Source organism: Ixodes scapularis, unplaced genomic scaffold (genome assembly GCF_016920785.2).
Source record: "Ixodes scapularis isolate PalLabHiFi unplaced genomic scaffold, ASM1692078v2 ptg002746l_1__unscaffolded, whole genome shotgun sequence".
Classification (NCBI taxonomy): Eukaryota; Metazoa; Arthropoda; class Arachnida; order Ixodida; family Ixodidae; genus Ixodes; species Ixodes scapularis.
In genome coordinates, this window is record NW_024610268.1 from 565,510 (window position 1) to 588,685 (window position 23,176).

Genomic DNA, 23,176 nt, shown 5'->3' on the forward strand with positions numbered 1-23,176 from the left:
AAGGTGTCATCCCTCTGAATACGTTGGATATCAATGCCCTTGAGTGTAACTATAACGAAATCACAAAACTCTCTTTGTTTATTGCCTAACTGCCCTTGTATTTGGTAGTAGAAGCTATGGCGGTGATTTGGACTTTCCATACCAGGCTCCTTTTTCTTATTTTTCGCCTCATGCTCCTTTGCGGTTTCAGTAGGCTTCAAGAATCTTTTGGAACGGGGACACTTTACATCAACGAGGCCATTTGTTCCCAGTAGTCAATCAGGGAATGCTGCTAGAAATTCGTCCCCCATATTAACGAATAAGCCTCACTTCTGCACAGCACAGTTTTCCTGTTCCACGTACAGTTGTAAAGCAGCATCCTCATCGATTCTACCATATTCTGTTGCGGGTGAAGAAAGGCCTTTGACTACACGATACTTGAAACAAGTCTGGCACTGTACGTTGTGGTTCGACACCCACTAATGTGGTCGTCCTTATAGAGCCTCATCATTTAATCATTACCTCGTCACCTCATATTGCTCTTCATCAACAGTAAGTACAATAAACCAGCGCAAGCTCGCGCGTTCTCTCTTCTGAGACGGTTAGAACGGTCGCACACAAAACCCGCGTTTCTCCTACCCGACCGCTTCCTCGTCTCATTATATGTAGTTGGTTATAACTAAATAAGCTATAATAATGGTGTATTATTCATATTTAGTTTCAGTTTTAGTCAGGAGAAGGGAGGTTCGCGGGAACTAGAGCCAATAAATGAGCTGCGCGTAGAGTATTGGCACTCCGTTGCCCGACATTGTTGTGGGCGCCGCCATTTTGGCTCGTATGCAGAACATACGCAACGGCCGATCGTCATGATTCAAAAGTGCGACTTCCTCAGCATTAGATTCGGTGTTAGGAAGGTAATGTAATATTGATTTGCTCTGTCGCGAACGGTTTAAACATTTGTGGAGGGCGGAAAAGCATTTCCTGTGATTTCAGATAAAGCTTCAGATAACTGGCAACCATGATTTTAAGCCACAATATGGCCAAGTGTCGTTACTCTGAAGCGTAGCTTATTTAGTGGCACTAGGCACTCTCTTCCCCGACAGTGTTGTGGGCGCCGCCATTTTGGTGCTTGTGCAGAGCAGGCGCAACTGCCGATCGTCATGATTCAAAAGTGCGACTTCCTCAGCATAAGATTCGGTGTTACGAAGGTCATGTAATATTGCTTTGCTTTGTCGCAAACTGTTTAAAGTGGAGGACGGAAAAGCGTTTCTTGTGATTTCAGATAAAGCTTCAAATAACTGGCAACCACAATATGGCCAAGTGTCGCTACTCTGAAGCGCAGCTTATTTAATGACACTATTCATGCCCTTGTTCAAGAAGCTTGTAATACCGGGAGGGGCCATGACGTAAGCCCCGTGGATTCCACAAGCCACTACCTTTGGACACCTGCCTCTTCCTCATTGTTCCCGCTAGTGCCAGTAAATTAGCTACGCTTCAGAGTAACGCCACTTAGCCATATTGTGGCTTAAAATCATGGTTGCCAGTTATCTAAAGCTTTATGTAAAATCACAGGAAACGCTTTTCGGTCCTTCACAAATGTTTAAACAACCCGCGACAGAGCATAACAATATTGCATCAGCTTCCTAGCACCGCATGTAATGCTGAGGAAGTGCTGAGGAAGTCGCACTTTTGGATCATGACGATAGGCAGTTGCGTTTGCTCTGCACAAGACCCAAAATGGCGGCGCCCAAAACGATTTTGGGGAACGGTGTGCCGATACTTTAAGCGCAGCTCATTTTGTGACTCTAGCCTTGAAGTGAGCTCGGGTGTATTCTTTTCATCTTCGTTTTCATTGTTTATTGATTTCAATCATATCGAATAATGAACATATTATGTCACGCTCCGCTCGTGTAATTATTTGTCTTTGTTTTATTAACCTGACCCGGCAGTGCTTAAAACATTCATTTATCGATAGTAAATATTCCAATATATTTTCTAAATGTGACGGTAAAAAGACACGGAGATTGATGATGATACAGACGCCAACGCCGCCCTCGGAACTTTTTTGAACATTAGAAATCTGCAGTTTTGTCTGCCCTCCGCCAGGTATCGCAACAAAACACCCAAACAGTTTTAGAGCGCAGCTCTTAGGCGCCCGTTTCCGGCTTGAGCGGTGTCGGCGTCGCCGTTGTCGTCGGCGCAACCAAGCTCACCCCAAGGTCACGTGACCCCCAAGGCTATATTTATGTTATCCTTTCTCTTTTAGGAGGACGTTCCCGTTAGTCTGTGGTTATGTATCGCAATAGAAGCATCATACTGCTCGTACTTTTCGCCGTGGTGCTTCTTCTACCGGCATTTCAAGTTGGTAAGTCGTTTTAGAGATATGGACATTTAACAAATATATTATTGTGTTTCTGATTTCTCTCGAAATATTTTTGCCAGTTTTACTTCTTTAAGAAACACCTGTGATTGAATGCCACCGCTGCTTTCTGAACGTCGTTTGATATTGAAACCAATGCTTTAGAACGTCAGGTGCCTGACGAGGTTGTAACAAGTAGTGTCAATATACATCTGACAAAGAGGAAGGCTAGCGCATCACAAAGCATTGAAAGGTGCACTAAGGAGGTTCCTGAGATCTACTAAATACGGCGATAACTCACTCTGCGGGTTTTAAGCATCCTAGAAATCCATAATTCATAACAATGCACCACCGATTTCCCTATCAAAAGAGCAATCAAATATCGAAGACTCCGAAATCATCTCCGGCGATAGGAGGAGCACTGTTTTGGCAGCCAGGACAACATAAAACCAATGGAATATATATATATTTTCTTTTTTTTTGCGAGATTGATGTGTTTTGAATCGTATTACGGGCTGTAAGGGCAACGAGCCGCGCGCATTCAAGATAGCACTCCGCGGTTCCACTGGTACGAGGCGCCAGAATCCTTCGCTTGCTATTGGCTGACAGTGGTCCTGGTTTCGGAACACGCTCCACCCATCGCCGGAGATGACCTTAGTGTATTGCAATATAGCCAATGCAATTTTATTAGTAAAATTGGCAGCGTATTGTAATGATTTAGGAATTTCTCAGATAGTTAGATCCAGCAGAGTGAGTCATCCACCATATTTAGGCGATCTCAGGAACATCCTCAGGGCACTTTTAAGCGTCTCATACGTGCTACGCTCTTGAACGCTCATGTTTTGTCTATTACATGCTTTCAGGAAATTGGATTATCTTGATGTGGCAAATGTAGCTGTCGCGACCCTCCGGAGTATTGCGGTTTTGGAAGCTGTGTAGAGGGTTAAGCAATCAGTTATTAAAAATGCACCAAATGTGTGGTGCTAAAAATAACGGATGATCATGTTTTTCAATATAATTCAATGTTTTCTGCACATGGCCCAATTTGCAAATCTGCCATTAAAATGTTTTGTTGGATAACCTAAAATGATTATTGTTAAAGGAATGCCTTAGAAAAATACCACTAATTTAAGCAATGCTAACACAAACGCATCGTGCTTGCTAAGATAATGCAATTAAGGAAAGGTACAAGCGAGCTGGACAAGAATAATGATTATAACCCCTGGAGAAGGGGAACAAGGGGGACAAAGGACAAACACAAATCTCCAAACTGTGTTTTGAGGTTTCTGTGTTTGGAGATTTGTGTTTGTCCTTTGTCCCCTTTGTTCCCATTTTACAAGGATTACTATCAGCGCTTGCGTTTGCTCGTATACGCAATACTAAAACTCGCAATAATCTCCTTGCCTGGCTGGACCTTCACAACATTTTCTTTCCAGAGGGACTTCTCTCTTTGACTAAACTTGATTTCGAATGCACAAAAATTGTTACTTCTGCCGGATCTATACTTTGCAGACTTTATGGATCTAAGGTAAGTCTTACGAACAATCAAATACAAATTAGATATTTTTAGATAATCCAAAGCTACTTTCGCGTACTTTTTATAATGCGAATACTGATTATTTAATACTGTTTTTACTAAAAACCTGAGTCTGGCATGAAAACGCGTAACATTTTAGGAAACACTCTCAATGTTACCAACTTAGTCACACATCGCGTAAACACTGGGGCACATAAGGAGAAAATACACGGCGCTCTGTCTATATCGTGATTTCTACAGATGTGAGGTGGAGCGAGTAGTTTGACAAGCTCGAAAGCCGAAGGTATTCAAGAGATGAAAACTCGTGGACTTAAAAATTCTGAAGGGCTTTATATTGGCAAATTTTTCTTGCGTAAAATATTTTTACAATTTTTAGCACCATGGAAAGCTTGAAGTTCCTTGTGCTCATTTATTTCTTTGCACTTATGTTGGGCTTGGTTTTTCGCTAGCATAATATCACACATTCCAAGGTTATTTAACACCTAGCACCATATCACAAAGCACTACGGTGCGCTTGACGACTGCCAACGTTACTGATCTACTCACGCACTAAGAGCCCTTTCGTGTAAACTGTGGTAGGGATGCCTTGCTGCATGTCCATCCAGGAGGAACAACACGAAGCCGGGGTTTCCAAAACAAGGAACTACATTTATTAGTATAACAGGATTGATTTGTTAGTAGTCATTTACAGCGATACCATGGCGTCCACCTTCACGATTCCGTGCCTTCGTTCCGTCTCCAACGTTTCGTGAACGTGTCCCCCTTTTATAGGCTCTCGTGCCTATTCTTCATTCGCTGTTGTGCGCTACGGACTTGGTGTCCACTTTGGGCGGTCGGTAGCGGCCCCAGGGAGTAAAGGCGGATCCTCGCCCCCCCAAAAAACAACTTGCGGCTCTGACATTATGCAACTGCGGTGGCGGTACTGTCGTCGCGGCACATCCGTAGACACTGACGCGGATTTGTTCTTTTGCGCACGCGCAGTCCCAACCCCAGGTGTGGTCAGATGCTAAATTGTTTGTTAAGAGGTCTCACCAGCACACTGTTGGCAAACAAGTCCCTGTGTGGTGTGGGCACTGCGTGTGCACAGGAGCCAGACCCGCATCAGGTCATACGTCTGCGCATGCGCTGTGTCGAGAGCAGCACCACTTCAGCTTCGTGACGTCAGGGCCACGTGCCGGTGTGTACACCTCTCCAAGAAATACCCGGGCACAAAATAGAGACCCTTTTTCGAGCCCATTCATGAATGAGCTCCAAAAAGGTAAGAAGCTAGTCTAAAACCCAGGGCACTGGGTTTTAGGCTAGCCTCTTACTGGTGTTCCTAACCGAGTGGACTGTTGATTTCGATAAAAGCAGCCTGCGTAGCCGCAATATCAGATATTTTTGGCGACTATATTCTCGCCTTTTCCCTCATAATATTTCCTTTCATGGTGTATGTATTTTCCGATTAGATTTAAAAAGCACTGTACCATATTAAAGAAATGAAACAATTGGTCGGTGCATAGGTGTATTATGTTGCATAAATTTCCACAGAGCTACATGTGGGTGGCACAAGAAATGAGAGGGGGAGAGGGGGTCGCGCTTCAGAGTCGCGTGAACTGCCCGTGCAGCAGTGGACGCGAGTTCGGTGGCTGTCCAGAGCGATGAACGAAGGTTGTTGAATCACGGCTGCCGGAGCGGCGTCTATCGCCTTTTCAATCAGACAGGAAGCGCGTCACGTTCAAGCGAGCAAACGAGCAAGCCAGCAGATAAGAAATTGCTGCAGAAACCGCTATTGCTGGGTGTCTATGAATTGCGATAGCATTCGTCCAGGACAACCTCAAGGACGACGTCTAAGACGACGTCGAGGACGACATCAAAGACGACGTCTAGGATGACTTCTAAGACGACCTTTAGGACGACCTCAAGGACGACGCCTAGGACGACGTCTAGACCAAGCGATCTTAAGGACGACCTCAAGAACAATATCTAGGATGACGTCGAGAGCAACCTCAAAGTCTGAGGTCCTTCGAAGGAGGTGCGATAGTGAAGGAGTGAGAATGCGAGGAGAAATGGTCTATTGCGATACCTGCTGCACATAAGGAGGCCGGCGTTATCAGTGTGACGTCAGTTCTCTGACCATGTTTTCGTGACATCGATCTCCCAGCTTTGCACACCCTTGCAAGCGCGGAAGAAGACGTAGTTGTACGTAAAAAAAATACACACGGGGTGTCCCCGAAGAATAAAAATACTGTTTTTTTCTCCACAAAAATAAATGACACATTGCCGAACGCTTGGCCTCTGCTTAAAAGTAGTGCTAGCGTTTCGGATCAGATGCCAAAGAACTAATCGCTACCTTAAAGGACCTGTGCAACGATTTTAACGTTGAATGGATTCGCATTTTCTACTTTTCATATTGTTTATCTTGACACAAAGGGCAAAAAACACACCTCCTTTTTTCGAAATGTTGCGATTCCGCCGCGTAATCGCGAGGCAAAAATTAGAATAATCCCCGATCTGCAGCCTCAAGCGGCGGCCATGAGAACCACGCGGCATGACGTCAATGAGGGTCTTGTAGAAAGATAGCAGGTTGTGCGAATACCTGCTTGATAAAAGGTAACCTTTCTATAAATCTTGTCGTTCCAACATAAATACAAATGCGTCAAAAACCTGGTATCATCGACAAAATGTATACGGAGTTTTAGTGTCGCCATCTAACCTAGGTCTACAAAACCGTCCGCTCTATCTGCTACCGCGAACAGCCGCTAGAGGCCGGAGCGGGACGGGGATGGCCGGACCCGGATGAGACTTTCCTCCCTTCACCATATTGTTCGCGCTGCGCCAGCACGTGGTCACGCGGTCGCGAGCGGATGAGTTCTCGCTGCTCACTGATGGCTCTAAAGAGAGAACTTTACCGGAACCCTGCGCAACCCCCATTGACGTCACAGCGCACGTGACTCGGAAGGTGGTGAAGGAGTTGAGAGGTGCCGAAAACCTCAAACTTCGTCTATTAAACAAAAAAAAAAAAAAAAAAAAAAAAACTGGGACATGTAGACAAAAGCGGTTTTTGTTCTTTACTTCAGAAAAGTCGAAGCACCAACTCCCAAATTATAGAAGCCAAGCACTGAAATTGTTGCACAGCTCCTTTAATCGAAAGTTGTAAGCGAACCTCTGAAATGCTGAATGGGAAAAGGGTAGTCTGGACTCTGGAGCCTACGAGTACTTGGGAATGAATTGCGAGGACTACCGACAATGGACACCATGTTCCCATTTAAAGTTTCAGAAAAATCATTCATAACTTTTGAACAAGATAGCGATTTTAGTTCTGAAACTTTGGCATCTGATCCGGACCACAAGCGCAACCTTTGGGCAGAAACTGAGCGTTCGCCGATGTGTAGTTTATTTTTGCGGCGAAACAAACACTGTAAATACTTTTTTGTGTGTGTGGGGGGGGAGGGGGGGGGGGACGCTGTTTATGGAACTGGTGAGCTAATTGGTGAACATTGACAATGCCACTGAACAAAGATTACGCCAGGGGGAATATTCTTAGACTGGTGACCCAGTCACTGGGCATCACCAATGCCCTTCAAATAATGATAATAATAAAAGATTTGCGAGACGAGTGAGCTGATTTGGTGAATCCCATTAAGGTTCTTGACTAAAGACGCGGAGGGGATTTGTGAATCTGGTGGCCCGATCAGTGAACATCACTGACGTCCTCGAAAACAATCATGCAGTGGAAATAGTGCAAAAATGATCGGCCTATCAGGGACATAATTGATGTCCTCGGACAAAGATGCAGGAATACTTCGTGCGACTGGTGGCTTGGTGCGTAGACATCGTGCATGACCTTGGAACAAAAAATTGGCCGGTGCATAGGTGGACTATGCTACATAAATTTTTGTAGAACTACATGTGAGTGGCACAAAAAATCGGAAGAAGCGGCCGGGATTGGTGGGGGTTGCTTGAGAAGCGCGTGAACTGCCCGTGCCGCAAAGGACGCAAGGTCGGCCACTGTCAAGAGCGATGAGCGAAGATACGTAATAGAATTAAGGCTGCCGGAGTGGCGTCTATCGCAATTTCAATCAGACAGGAAGGAGCGCGTCGCGTTGAAGCGTGAAAACGAGCAAGCAAGCAGATAAGAAATTGCTGCAAAAACCACTATTGTTGTTTGTCTATGAATTCCTATAGCTTTCGTCTCGGATAATCTCAAGGACTTTACAGTCTAGACATATGGAGGGCTCTTGAAGGTTGATGTTGCATCGATCAACGGTTCCAACTAGCTCTGCTCGCGCCGGTGGCCTCACTTCATCTTCTTCTTAGCACATGCTCCTTGGTCTTCTTTTCCTGTGAGATGTGTAGTCGGGCGCGTATCCACATTTAGCGAGAAATGTCCTCAATATTTAATATCCTCCCCGCCGAATGAGCATTGCTCATTCGTTATGAGCTTCCAGTTGATGTAACAGTTGAATGGGACGTCTAATCGTTGTTCCTCCTGACAAACGGACCACGCAGGATCGGACGTGGCCGTCTCGTCCCGGGAACACTTGCACGACGCGGCCAGTTTTCCAGGTTTGTCGCGGATGGAAGTCGTCATGCAGTAGCACCAAGTCATTCACCCGTAAATTACTCGAGGCTGCCGGTGTGCTGTGATGAAATGACCTTAAGGTACAGAGATATTCCTGGCGCCAGCGCTTCCATAGGGTGGTCGATAGCATCTCACGGTACTTCCAACGGCGAGTTAGATCGTTGGCTGATGACAACATTGGCTCTCCTCCACGAGTTGGCAAAGAAGTCAGTCGTTTACCGACAAGGAAATGTGCGGGTGTCAATGGTTCTGGTTCGTTCGGGTCAGAGGAGATGGAGGTCAAAGGTCGAGAATTAATTACAGCCTCTATCTCCGTCAATATGGTGCTCAGCTCTTCATAAGTTACGTAACTGCACCCCAGAACCTTTTTCAGAGGGGTCTTAACTGATCGAACCATTCGCTCCCAAAACCCGCCCCACCAAGCCGCTCGTGGAGCGATGAATTTCCAGTTGATGCCTTGACTGGACAGGTAGTTGAGTGACTCCTGTTCTCTCATTGTTTTCCATATCTTTCTGAATTCAGCAGACGCTCGGTGGAAAGTCTGTGCATTATCAGAGTAGATCGTGTGGCATAGTCCGCGACGGGCCACAAAGCGACGAAATGCCAAAAGGAAACTAGCTGTAGACAAGTCGCTCACCACCTCCAGATGTATTGCTCTAGTGACTGCGCAGGTCAGTAGCAGAATGTATGATTTCTTTATCTTGCCTTCGTCCTTGGTGAGGACAGGTCCGGCGAAGTCGAGCCCCGTGACTGCAAAAGGGTCCGCCTCCAACACTCGGTCTCGTGGAAGCGGCGCGACTGGTTCAGTCGCACTCTTGCTGCTCATCCTTCTGCAGACAAGACAACGGCTCAAGGCCTTCTTAACTACTTGTCGAGCTCGTATAATCCAGAACGTCTCACGCAGCTGAGTTAGAGTGTCCATGCACCCTGCATGTAGCAGCCGTCGATGTGTGCTAAAAATCAGTAGTTCCACAAAGTGGTGAGTCGAAGGCAAAACGACAGGATGTGCCGTCTCATAACCGAGGTCTGAATGTTGTAGGCGTCCTCTCAGTCGTAGCAGCCCTCTGTCATCTATAAATACATTCAAAGTGCGCAGGTCTGACGAGCCACTGCACTGTTCGCCTCGTTCTAGTTGGTTTAGTTCATCCTCAAAGGCTTCCCTTTGAACTTGAAGGAGCAGCCTAAGACGTGCCTCCCTTATCTCTTCAGGTTTGAGTGGACCCTGGAAATTCTCTTTCGTGTGTCTACAATTATTGACAAAACGTAGCACCCAAGCAGTGACCCGTTGTAGGCGATTCAATTCTCCAAACTTTCCGATGTTTACCACAGGCGTACAGGAGCTCGTAGCAGTGTGGCTCACAGTTAGTTCTGAAGTTCTTCTTTCTTCATTGGCTGCGGTATCTTGGCTACCAATGGGCATAGTAGGCCAACATGTGGGTGACTCTGCCAGCCACTTTGGTCCTTTCCACCATAGGTCACACTTCTGTAGACAGTCCGGAGGGACGCCCCTGGTTAGTAAATCCGCCGGGTTCTCAGCTCCAGGGCAGTGTCTCCAGTTACTGGGATCTGTCCTTTGTTGAATCTCCATAACTCGGTTTGCCACGAATGGTTTCCATTGAGTAGCCAGGCCCTTTACCCAGTGTAGAGCAATCATTGAGTCTGTCCACAGCGTCACTTCTGAGAGATATGGAAAACAATGAGAGAACAGGAGTCACTCAACTACCTGTCCAGTCAAGGCATCAACTGGAAATTCATCGCTCCACGAGCGGCTTGGTGGGGCGGGTTTTGGGAGCGAATGGTTCGATCAGTTAAGACCCCTCTGAAAAAGGTTCTGGGGTGCAGTTACGTAACTTATGAAGAGCTGAGCACCATATTGACGGAGATAGAGGCTGTAATTAATTCTCGACCTTTGACCTCCATCTCCTCTGACCCGAACGAACCAGAACCATTGACACCCGCACATTTCCTTGTCGGTAAACGACTGACTTCTTTGCCAACTCGTGGAGGAGAGCCAATGTTGTCATCAGCCAACGATCTAACTCGCCGTTGGAAGTACCGTGAGATGCTATCGACCACCCTATGGAAGCGCTGGCGCCAGGAATATCTCTGTACCTTAAGGTCATTTCATCACAGCACACCGGCAGCCTCGAGTAATTTACGGGTGAATGACTTGGTGCTACTGCATGACGACTTCCATCCGCGACAAACCTGGAAAACTGGCCGCGTCGTGCAAGTGTTCCCGGGACGAGACGGCCACGTCCGATCCTGCGTGGTCCGTTTGTCAGGAGGAACAACGATTAGACGTCCCATTCAACTGTTACATCAACTGGAAGCTCATAACGAATGAGCAATGCTCATTCGGCGGGGAGGATATTAAATATTGAGGAACTGGGCCCTGCAGTGTCCAGCCAAAGTCCGTCTTCAGCGCGACCAAGGATCCGTGTATCTTGCGGACTTCCCCGCTCACCATATTCCAATAGTGATCTGCCCCCACTAGGATTTCAATGCTCCGCTTGGAATTAAGGAAGGGTGAAAGGGTTACATCGGCTAATTCTAGTGGGGGCAGATCACTATTGGAATATGGTGAGCGGGGAAGTCCGCAAGATACACGGATCCTTGGTCGCGCTGAAGACGGACTTTGGCTGGACACTGCAGGGCCCAGTTCCTCAATATTTAATATCCTCCCCGCCGAATGAGCATTGCTCATTCGTTATGAGCTTCCAGTTGATGTAACAGTTGAATGGGACGTCTAATCGTTGTTCCTCCTGACAAACGGACCACGCAGGATCGGACGTGGCCGTCTCGTCCCGGGAACACTTGCACGACGCGGCCACGTCCGATCCTGCGTGGTCCGTTTGTCAGGAGGAACAACGATTAGACGTCCCATTCAACTGTTACATCAACTGGAAGCTCATAACGAATGAGCAATGCTCATTCGGCGGGGAGGATATTAAATATTGAGGACATTTCTCGCTAAATGTGGATACGCGCCCGACTACACATCTCACAGGAAAAGAAGACCAAGGAGCATGTGCTAAGAAGAAGATGAAGTGAGGCCACCGGCGCGAGCAGAGCTAGTTGGAACCGTTGATCGATGCAACATCAACCTTCAAGAGCCCTCCATATGTCTAGACTGTAAATATGTTGCATCGATCAACGGTTCCAACTAGCTCTGCTCGCGCCGGTGGCCTCACTTCATCTTCTTCTTAGCACATGCTCCTTGGTCTTCTTTTCCTGTGAGATGTGTAGTCGGGCGCGTATCCACATTTAGCGAGAAATGTCCTCAATATTTAATAAGGACGATGTCTAAGATAACGTTGAGGGCGACGTTATACAGAACGACATCAAAGACGACGTCTAGGACTACCTCAAGAACGAGCTCTAGGCCCATCTCAAGGACGACCTCAAGGAAGACGTCTAGGATGATGTCTAGAACGACCTTGAGGGCGATCTTAAGGACGAGCCCTAGGACTACCTCACGGACGGCGTTAAAGGTGACCTTTAGGACGACCTCAAGGACGACCTCTAGGAGAACCTCAAAGAAGGCCTCTAAAACAAGCTTAAGGACGAGATATATGATGACGTTTTTCGAAGAGGGTGTGAGGTCCTTCGAAGAGGGTGCGAATGTGAAGGAGTGAGAATTTGAGCGGAAATTGTCTACTGCTCATACCTAATGCGCATTAGGAGGCCAGTGTCATCTGTGTGACGTCACATCCGTGACCACGTTTTCGTGACATCGGTCTCCCAGCTTTGCATCCCCTTCCAAGCGCGGAGAAAGACGTAGTTCTACGTCAAAAGTGTAAACTATTTTGGGCGGATAAGGCCCGTTCACACAGGCAGCGGTGCACTACAGGTGCTGACCTCTCGCTAAGCGCGTGCTGACGGGAGTGTTCATCAGGTTTTGTCTCGCACCGTCAAAACTGTTGCTCGTGGCAGACTATAAGTAGCTGACTACGCGTGAGCAGCGCTACTTCAGCGCTTCGCTCCATGTGAGAACGGCCTGTACGTGCGAGACAAAGCGGATGCTGCTAAAATGTTTGTTACATTTATACGAAAGCATTAACTGCACCATGGAATGAAGGTGGCGTTGTCTGTAGCAGCGAAGCGGCACCTAAATTACCATTGGCGGCGACGTCATTTGGCTCCATAGCAATGCGTCATCGTTGCTAAAGGCTCTGTTATACTCCGACGTAACGCGTGCGCGCGCGCGAGCGCGCCACAGCGACGTCACGTCGGCGAAAACCCGACGCTTTATACTCCGGCGTCGTGGCGTAACCGACGCGACCGGCGGCGTTCGACGCAGCCTGACCGCCTTGACGCCAAAATGGAGCATGCGGTATTCCGCGCCGGACGCGCCGGCGACGCCGGACCAGGATGCATCACGTGCTGGCTCCCGGCAGGCGTCGCGCGGGAAGTGCGGCGAATGCGAGCAATAGCAGACGACAGGAGCACCACTCCGTGTGGCGTCATGTTTGAAGAATCGGACTCGGTCGGTCGAGAAGCTCATCGAGGGAACTCGTCCTCACCCGTGTGTCTACGACACGAAGAAGCTTGAGTACCGTAGACCGTACGGTTGTCAAAGATGTACCGTATGTACATTGACCGCCTACGCTTGCGGCGCAGGTGGTGCACCAACAGTGCAAGCGCGAGTTTTCGTCGTGCAAGGTACGTCCACGTCATCGCTCGAACTTGGCGCTCAAGAAGCGCGAGCATTCTCGTCTGCTATTCGAAACGAAAATTAACCGGAAGTGGCGCACTCTCACAGGAAACGTGCCCTCGTAGTCAGATTCTGCGCATGCGCCACGCCGGCGGCCCACCGACGCACAGCCAGCACAGCCGCGGGAGTCGCCACGGCCGCCGGAGTATAAAGAGGGCGAATTTTTGACGCGCGCGGCGTGACTGACGTGACGTAGCCGACTTTGGCCAGCGTTCGCCTGCGCGCGCGTTACGTCGGAGTATAACAGAGCCTTAAGGAGCCAGCCGAACTGCTGGCGGCGCAGCGGGAAAGGGGTAGGGGGCGCGGCTATGCACTGGCCTGACGTTAGGCCTAACGTTAGGCGTAACGTTACACTTTGAGGTCTAACGTCGTCAACCGCTACCAGCAGCTAGGGCGATGATGATGATGAAAGGACACGTGATTTCAGCACGCGCCGCGCTAAGCTTCGCACTCCCGGCGCTGCGCCGAGCTTCCCACTCCCGCCGTTGCCTCACCCAGCGGCATGCACAGCAGTCACCAGCGAAACCGGCTCGTGAATCAAAGCGTCGCAAGCGGCAAGAAGCATTTATATCATCGGCGGCCGCTACCTCGGCAGTATAGAAACGTGGCCGTCCACGCCAGCACTCAGCGGCGTTCAATTGGGCATTAATGCTCATTTATGTTGTCTAGGGAAGGTGATGGAGCGAAAGGTCCTTCGGCGCCTTGACTGGCAGCTCGAGACATCGGGCGCCCTGCCTAATCAGCTGTCTGGCTTCCGCAAACAACGTTGTACGACAGACGCGATCGGCAGCCTCGTATCAGACATGGAACAATCGAAGGCAACAAGGCAAGCAACAACAGCGATATTTCTCAATATTAAGAAAGCATTCGATGCAATTCCACACGAAATCATTATCGCTCAGCTTACAAGGCTCGGCGTTGCATGGCCGAGCTTTGGCATTCGTAAGCGCCTTTCTTACAGGAAGGTGTTTGAGTCTACGACTAGGGGGAATTCGAAGTTCTGAATGTACGGTGTCCCAAGGCGTTCCCGAGGGCAGTGTTATAAGCCTCTCTTATTTAACGCTGCTATGGCAGCCCTACCAGCAGCGTTGACGCTGCTGGCAGGCCTTCCGGACTACCGCCCCGACTAAGATATAGAGCAAGATGGAGCAAGCCCTTTAGGACGGATTGACTATAGTTGTAGGTAAAATTTCTGGACTAGGCCTTACACTCTCCGCCCCCAAAACAGCTGCCTTTCAATATCAGCCAACGGCTAGAGGATCCATCAACAGAATCTACACAATTAACGGAACAGACGTAGCACGTGTCCGGACGTACTCCTACCTGGGGTTTCTTCTGGCTACCGCATCTTCTGGAAGCCTGCAGTCAAGACAACACTGATCAGACGTCGCCGCCACCTCAACGCCATTCGAATGATCATGGGCAGCAGGTAGGGAACGTCTCAGGCCATGATGCTACAGCTATCCAGAGGCCTTATTCTCTCGAGATTATTATACGCCTTGCCGCTGAATCACGCCAGCAATGCGCAGTCTCCAGCCATTGAGACCTTGAAAAGGATTGAAGTTCGTTTCTGTCTGGGTGTAACACCAACAAGGGTGAAAGGCTTGCATCTTAAGGTTATGATTATAATGCAATTAAATGCAAAGGCGCAAGCGAGCTGGACAAGAATGAAGATAATAAACCCTGGAGAAGGGGAACAGGGGGACAAAGGACAAACAAAAATCTCCAAACACTGCTCCTCATTTTTTTCCTCATCATTATTTTATCATGAGTGAGTTAAGTCTGACAGTGCTATAAATGGAAATTTCCAAAAGATAACGTGCATATTTGATATCGCATTAACTGCGAAACCCGCCATCTCGTTTGGAACCGGAAGTGGATGAGTTAAAACATCGGTTTTGGCGAGTTGGTTCATACTGATTTAAAGGGTTAAAGAGCACAAACAAAACAGGGTCAATAAAGGTACAAATACGACAGGTTAACACCCGTCCTGTCGTCTTTGTGGCTATAATTTCCTTGTTTTGTTTGCGCTTTCTATCTTTTTAAATAAGTGGTTGGGGGCTATTTGCACACCTGCACCACCACATTTAAACTCGCGCGAGAAAGAGTGAATATCCCTAGCTATGGCGTTCCACACTTAAAGGCGAAGCTTAAGCATTCTCCTGTAATTTTTTCTGATAACTTTGATAATAACAAGAGTGCGCGTGCATAGCTTTGGTAGGCACTGAAGATGCGCCAGAGTGGAGATTCCAAAAACTCCTTTTATGAAGATGCACTTCGGAGGTGCTTCGGCAGTACTTAGAAAATGATTCACTGCAACCTCCGCACACCAAATTGAAAACAAAAAAAAACAAACAAAGAATCTCGATTTTCGTGATCCGGGAGGCCAAATGATGGCGATTTAAGTGTTTTTACTCAAATACAGAACCGCTTCAGTTTCCTTCTGATGGCGAATTCGGGTGGTCAATCGCCGGCAAGACCGAGCCGGCGGAACCGGCCACCAGAAACACGCCGGCGGCACACCACGTGACCCTCAGCACCCGAACACGAAACGCCAGACAATGGCAGTTTACTTCGCCTCTTGCCCGCGCGACACCGCTAGCTAGAGCCTGTCGCCGCCGTCACCCATGTCCCAACGACTTGGATTGACTCGAGTGGCAGCTGCTAAAGTGACTTCAGATCAGTTTCGCTCTTTCGGTCATTCTCTTCTCACGGACCTTCTCTCCCATTTCGGAAGTCACGACACCGGATAAAGTCAGGCGCCTACTCGCCCAGCCGTTTGAGCTCGGGCGAAAAAAGCACCGGAAAAAATTCGGTGCTTGCCGGAGAACCACCACCCGAACGGTGCGCGCCGGCCGGAAACTAACCACGCGAACACTATTGCCGGTTTTCCGGCAAAATAAGTTGCCAACGATTGACCACCCGAATTCGCCATAACATTCTAAAAGCCCTAAACCAGGTGCGCAGGCAGATTAGTGAACGTGAAGCTGCGGGACTTATTTCGCCTCTCGGGGAATCTCCGTTTGTCCGCAACCTGCTGTCCTTGAAGAGCTCCTTCCCTTCGCTGGAAGCCGCGCTCCTGAGTCGCTGACGCCAAGAGAACCTGACGGGCTTCTCGTAAATTGAACACGCCTTCGGACTTGCCTTAACCGTGCTTAATTGTGTCGTTATTTGTGAGTTTCCTGCTGACAAAACGAATCGTCTGCGTTTTAAAAATAAAAAGCACGGATTAGAATTACAAATTATCGAGCCTCAAGTGTAACGGATTACCGTGACAAATTACTTTCGCTGAAAAGTAACGGATTACTTTACTCCTTACGTTACACATTACTTTCACGTTACTTTTCTGTAGACTTATCAAGAAAAGAATAGAAGCAGTTTTGGTGTTTTAAAAGATGGTTTGCAACACTACTTTTCATTTTTCATACGCCCGCATTAGGGTATTCCTTGTAACAATTAAGTGCTGCATTTAAGAAAAAGAATGTAGGTTCATTCCGCTCATCTGTAAGCTGACAAGGCAGCGAAAGCTGCCACCACACCCACCATCCCTCTAGCTTACGGCTACCGGAAATTATCAGCGGAATTTGGCAAAGCTAGCGCATACTCAGTAGCAGCGTTTACCTCCACTGGCAGATCAAGAAGACAACGCCAACTCAGCGTTGCCTTCTTAATTTTTGTTTTTCGCATATTCCTATATGACTTGCACGTTTTTCTTTTCGGTTATTCTCCTCTTCATGACGTATTCTTTTTTGTTGAACTTTCCATTTTTATTGTGCTGAGTTGCCTGCTCATATTGCCGCAGTTTCTGAATTAAGTTCATATTTTATAAAAGTAACGAGTAATTAAAGTAATTCGTTACATAAATTTTGTAACGAAATTACATCACAAGTTACTGTTGCAAAAAAGTAGTCCCGCAATTACAAAATGACTTAAAAATGTAACGGATTACAAGTATTCCGTTACTTGTAACGGGTTACAAGTAACGAAAAGGGAAGTGAGTGTCGGGTTCCTTTTCTCTACTGGCGGGCCTTCCTTTAAATTCACCTTTTCAACGTTTTCTTTGGTTTTATTTTTAAGGGACATAGCTTTATTTCAATTTTTATTTGTGACATCATATATAAATGCATTACAGGGTATGAGTGCTTACCTTCCTAAAACGTGCCAGGTGAGATGTCATGATGCTAACCAGAAGCTGGACTTGCACCCGAACGTTTGCCTCTGGGGTAGCCCGGTAAGTCACAAGAAAATAAACTCGCTTCCCTCGCTCTTCTTTTTTTTTTCTTGCGGGTACCAGTTATATTTTAGCTGCCCTGGTTTATATATTTCTTTAAAAATATATTTATAGTTCTCTTTTGCTTTACTAAAGGCATGCTAATTCTATATCAAAATTTTAGCATTTGCCTTTATTTAGCCATAACACATGTGGTACTTATTGCAATTTATTGTGCGCAGAGTTAGTACGCGAACCATTTTTTGCATTTACAAGACCATCCGTCATTCCATCGGATCCCTAGGGCAAGACACAGTCAGTCATGTTTGCAATGTATATTCAGATGATCAGATATTTTCCTATTTCCAGTGTACTGGCGGTGCATAGCTCAAAATAGTTTTTGATGTGTAACAACTACATAACATTGTTGACAATTGTTTCCCGCAATCGAAAAACGTCTTTTATATTATACCCAACTCCTGATGATCACGTCGACTACTAAAGAGGCTGGTAGAAACCGAAACCTGACAATCCAGCCACAATTCCTGAAGCTTTTTAGTGTTGCATTTAGGCAAACAATGATCTAGACGATAACTGGTGGGAATAAATGAGATGGCGATGGTCACGTGCAATAAAGTGCATCTTTTCTTCCACGTGATAGGCGAATTTCTGCTTAAAATTTACGACCTGTCTTGCCAGTTGTTTTGCAGGAATAATGATTAGGAAAAAAATATATTACATAATGACATAATAAAGGTGATTGTATTTTTATCAAAGTTAGGAGCAGGATTAAAAACAATAGTGGTAACAATGGTAGCCACATTAGCTACAGTAGCAAGCAGTAATAGTAGTATTTAAAAGCGTTTGGAACGATATGGAGAAAAAACTATATATGGACAGAGTACAGAAAGTACAGTTCTTAAGAATGTGTTGTGCGTGTTCTTTTTGGATTTTCATTCTGACTCGTCTTTACACTAAACCAACGCGTTCACCTCAAAAAAAAAAGGAAAAAACATCAGGCTAAGCGCTTCTTTTTTTTACACAAACATATTGGCACTTCTGTTATCCTAGTATACTTGCACGCAGTGCCACTGGCCTAGAAGCACCTTTGTCGCTGTGTAATTTCGACAATAAGTGTGGACATTTTCTTCCAACTTCTCCCTCGCCAAACATAGTGACGTAGTAACGGTTATCGTATCGTGGTCGTAGTCGCGGGATTATCTTATAATAACGATATTCAAATGCAGCTCATAGATGTAACACGAGTACTGTGTGAGCACCAGTGTTGGGCAAAAAACATCTAAAAAGTACTTCAATTAAGGTACAACGTGTATTAGAGGTTATGCTCTTCAAGTAAAGTAGTAAGTACACCTGGGGTCAATGTACATGAAATAAAGTACCATAAACACTAGTGTACTTTCAAAGTAACGTACAAGTATATTAACACAATCTTTCAAGATTCCCTACCATTCCCCTATACCAGGCATCTCAAACATGTGGCCCGCGACTCTCTGGGATGTGGCCAACAAGCATACCGCGTCCCCGAGCACCACATGCACCATAAATAGTATTTTTGTATCGTCGATTCATTTCCGCTCCAAAGGGAGCTCTACCCCGTTTACACAATTTGCACTATTCTGGTTCTTTTTGTCTTGAAAGAAGTATTGCTTCGATTAAATATTGGCTTTTCAACCCTTTCTCATGTAAATCAACCGGTATGGCAACAAAATTACTATAGGGTATACAAGTTCACGCACTCTGCTCAAGGCGGTACCTCGGCTACATGAACTCTTGTTCAGCAAGAGCAACAGCCAAAGTAAGATAGAGCTATAAGCTCGATCTTACATCTGTCAGTGAATACTTTAAAACTAATGTTGTTTCTTTTAATGTTGCTAAAATAATCGCCAGGAAAGCAGACATTTTTTTTCTATTGTGCGACAGGGCAATGACGGTGTGCTTACTATCGTTTTATTAGGGCGAAAGCCTTACTTGTCCCATTGCGAAAAAGCGACGTTGACGTTGTGCCCAAAAGATGGCCATAAAAATAGGTCATCAAGCACGCGCCCCAAAAAAAGAAAAAAAAAGACACACACACACAAACACACACAAAGAAAAGCACGGCAACGCAGATGCTTCGTTAAGCGCGATCCAAACCAACGCTTCTTTTTGCGCCTGTAGGTCGTGCGGCTGCGGATGTGACGTATTTTCGTGACGTCGCGCCGCTTCTCCGCTCCTTCCGGGCGCGCACAAAAAAGTTGGATAGTTTCAACTTCTTCTCAACGCGCACAAAAACGCGCGGTGACGTAGTAGGGCGCTCCTGTGTCCTGGCCAATCGGTGGAGGGCAAGCTAGTTCCGGCTCCGCGTTTCTTCGCCGCCTTCTCAGAGCAAGTGACAAAAGTGCCCGGTGCGCATCCACAATTGGCCCCCTCCTCCCCCCACTTTTATTCTCTTCCAACATAACAACGCGATCTCTCTCTCTCTCTCTCTCGCCGCCTTCTGGCTGCGACAGACTGGCCTGGCCGGCCAGTCTGTTGCGCGCGTGCGCGCTCACCCGAAGCTGGCCCGTCCAAACCAAAGCGCACGGTTCTGACTCAGAAAGCGCGCCCGGAAACAGCAAAAACGTCACGAAATGCGTCACATCCGCAGCCGCACGACCTACAGGCGCAAAAAGAAGCGTTGGTTTGGATCGCGCTTTACTGAAGCCGGCGGGGGCGCTCAAGTTCAAAGCGGACGTGCCTCAAAAATAAAACACAAAGAAAAGCGCAGCAACGCAGATGTTTCGTCATGGAAGCCGTCGTGAAGTCGGCGAGGTTCGCCTCGCCTGCGCAGTGGGGGAACGTGGTGTTACCGGCGCAGCACCGCGTGCGAAAGGAAGACGTGGGGCGCTGCTTGTAGGAATGCGCTTTGTGTAGGAATGCTCTCGCATTCCTACAGGTAAGCAGTCGTAAGTGTCTTCGGCGAGTTTTGAAAACTGTCATTGCTGTGGTATGGACGTGTTTTACATTTTTTATTACCTCAGGTGTGGGCCCAAAGTAGTCGTATTTGCAAATGAAGCTGTAGACGGCAAACGATCAGCTTACAAAAACCGGAAAGCACAAGGTTCCTTGTCTAGACAATCTATGGGGTGTCACTGGACAGTCGGCTGCTTTGCAACGTGAAACACCAGTGTTTCTTTCTTTTTTGTCCCAAACTAACAAAATACTGCCCCCCTCACCTTTCCCGTTGGTCCTCGTCCTTTCAGGGTGGGCTATCTGGCCCGCCCCACTCGAATGAATTCGAGACCGCTGCCCTATAAAGTGTTTTCTTAACTGGTATGCGTTGCTCCAGGGATAGTCGGGGGTGCATTATTTATTTCTGGAAATGGCGCCGATTATTGGATGAAGTCAATTGGACTCAAAGTTGACGAAGCATCATTTAGTGCTGTTTCGGAAAGCAGCAGAAACAATACTTTAATTAAAGTACGAGTACATTCTCAGAGAGTGCACTTCAAGTAAAGTACAGGCATTCTAAACCTCCTTGAAGTAGTGCTTTAAATACAATGTACTTAAAGTACTCCCAACACTGGTGAGCGCACGGCTTGGTCTCATGACAGCGAATGCTTGAATGAGTATTCGGGTAGTGAAAGGACTCAAATTGCTGCTGTGACGGGAACAGCCGAACGCTAACACTGTCTGCAGCTTTGCACGTGCGATGTGGCTGCCAACCCCAGTGCACGGCTGGGATGAACTTTGAGCAGCATACAATCGGCACGAGATCATGTGGCCGCTCATTCTGTCCGTAATTTGAGGAAGTGAACGCCGTTTTTTCTTTAATTTTGTTGCGACTGCCAATACGAGATATAATCTATCCCATGTTTTGTAGGTTGTGAACTTCAAAGGTTAATACTGCCATTTTTTAAGTGAACGTCCAGAAAAAGTGGCACGTTACCTTTATTAAAATAGTCAAGGGTCTAAAAGTATATTGTTCGGTGCGAGTACTAAAACGAAATCTCCACCCAAGTACCCGTGTCTGATTTGAAAAAAAGTACAGTTTAGTCCCTCTTTTGTGTTGGATCTTTTATCACGCATTTCATTATATAAGAATTGCAGTGCAATTAATAAAACAACTACCAGCAAAACGAAGTTGTCTGAACTCAGATATTTGTGTTCTGTTTGTTATAAAAACAAGATTGCTTTTTCTTTCCCTAAAGAACTGCACTGAAGACCTGAAACAAAACTTCCTTAAATGGAAGACTGACATGGAGAAGATAAAAGCGGACCTTACGAGTGATTGGTGCCGTAAATAATAAGGAAAGTAGCCTTATTAAGGCGACTGCGATAAATAAAGCAGTGTCATGCGGCCTTTATCTGAATCTGTCATTTATGAAAAAATGTATATCTTCTCTTTAGTTGTTCATGTTGTGATCTTCAGTAACTACAAGCTCTGCAGTATTGAGGTACAACTGTTTTCTGTTGTATCCTTGATATATATATTTTTTTCTAGGGCATCTATTTCAATCAAGTTAAAATTTATAGATGGTATTTGTAACTCAGTAATAAAATTTATTTAAAATTGCGATTCTATTTCAATATCTTCCTCGGCTTACGGATTGCGTTGCATATGATTTCAAGAATGAGCGTTCGTAATTCAAGCGAAACATTGAAGACAAATGATTTGTTCAAGGTGTCACAATGTCTACTTCAGAATCTGAAACATGGACTCGGCGGACGAGAAACAAGAAATATATTTGATGGTAAAAGCCGAGCGAGTTGAACATGAATACTTAATATCGAAAGAATAAAACACGGAGGACAAGCACAAGACAACCACTTTCTTTCGTGTGTGTGTGTGTGTGTGTTTTAAGAACGTGAATGTTTGTGTTCGACCTCCGTGTTTTATTCTTTCGATTTTAAATATAATTAAAAGAGAAAAAAGAAGAAACAAATGAAAATGTGGCTGGGAGAATGGCTGCTTCGGAACTAGAGTGCTAGCTTTAAAATAATTCGTCGACCTCAATTTTTATTTATTTACGTTTTACCACACAACAGTGTCAGAGCTAAGGTGATACAAAATACGCGCTTTATTGAACATGCGAGAGCCGACTACGCATCTATCAACACCAACCTCGAAGAATTTTATCACATATTCTCAGTCAACTTCGCAGAAAGGACGGTCAATGAAAACTGGATTCTTTTCAAAGATAGACTAACATCCCTAATCAAACGTTTCGTTCCACTCACTCGAATTATATCCGATAACACTAACCCTTGGTACGATAAAACAGTTCATTGTCACTCCAACAGGAAAAAAAGAGCTTATACGAGGGCAAAGGCTCATAACACTAACGCATCTTGGAACGCCTATCACGAATGCGCTAGGGCCTACAAATCCGCGATTCATCATGCCAAATCCAAATTTTATACTCATGACCTCCCCAACATTTTAACCAATAAACCTAAAAAGTTTTGGAAAGTAATTAACCCAGCACTCTCTCTTCCATTACAATTCGTTGACGAGTACGGCCTTCCACTTTCTGACGAACATAGTGCTCTTGAAACTAACAACTTTTTTAGCTCGATCTTTACCAATGAAGACTTGTCAAGTATGCCCAACTTGTGCCAACCCCTTCATCCTCCTATGAATCCTATCATGATCGACCGCTCCGGTGTACTGAAGGCCATTGATCAGCTGAAGGTGTCTTCTAGCTCTGGCGACGACCAAATAAACTCGAAAATATTAATAAATACTAAACACGTCTCTTCAACTTTCATTTGCGACATTTTCTCGCAGTCTCTTCAACTTTCTGAAATTCCCTGCGATTGGAAAATCA

At 46.3% G+C, this 23,176-nt stretch overlaps 1 protein-coding gene across 1 annotated transcript; it reads left to right on the top strand.

Moving 5' to 3' along the window:
• The first annotated feature begins 2,271 nt into the window (after positions 1-2,271).
• Positions 2,272-21,652, top strand: LOC120848789. The gene is made up of 4 exons (XM_040220814.1): positions 2,272-2,344; positions 3,775-3,866; positions 17,289-17,387; positions 21,557-21,652. The coding sequence occupies exons 1-4, from the start codon at positions 2,272-2,274 to the stop codon at positions 21,650-21,652; spliced, it is 360 nt and encodes a 119-aa protein (XP_040076748.1).
• Positions 21,653-23,176: the final 1,524 nt, after the last annotated feature.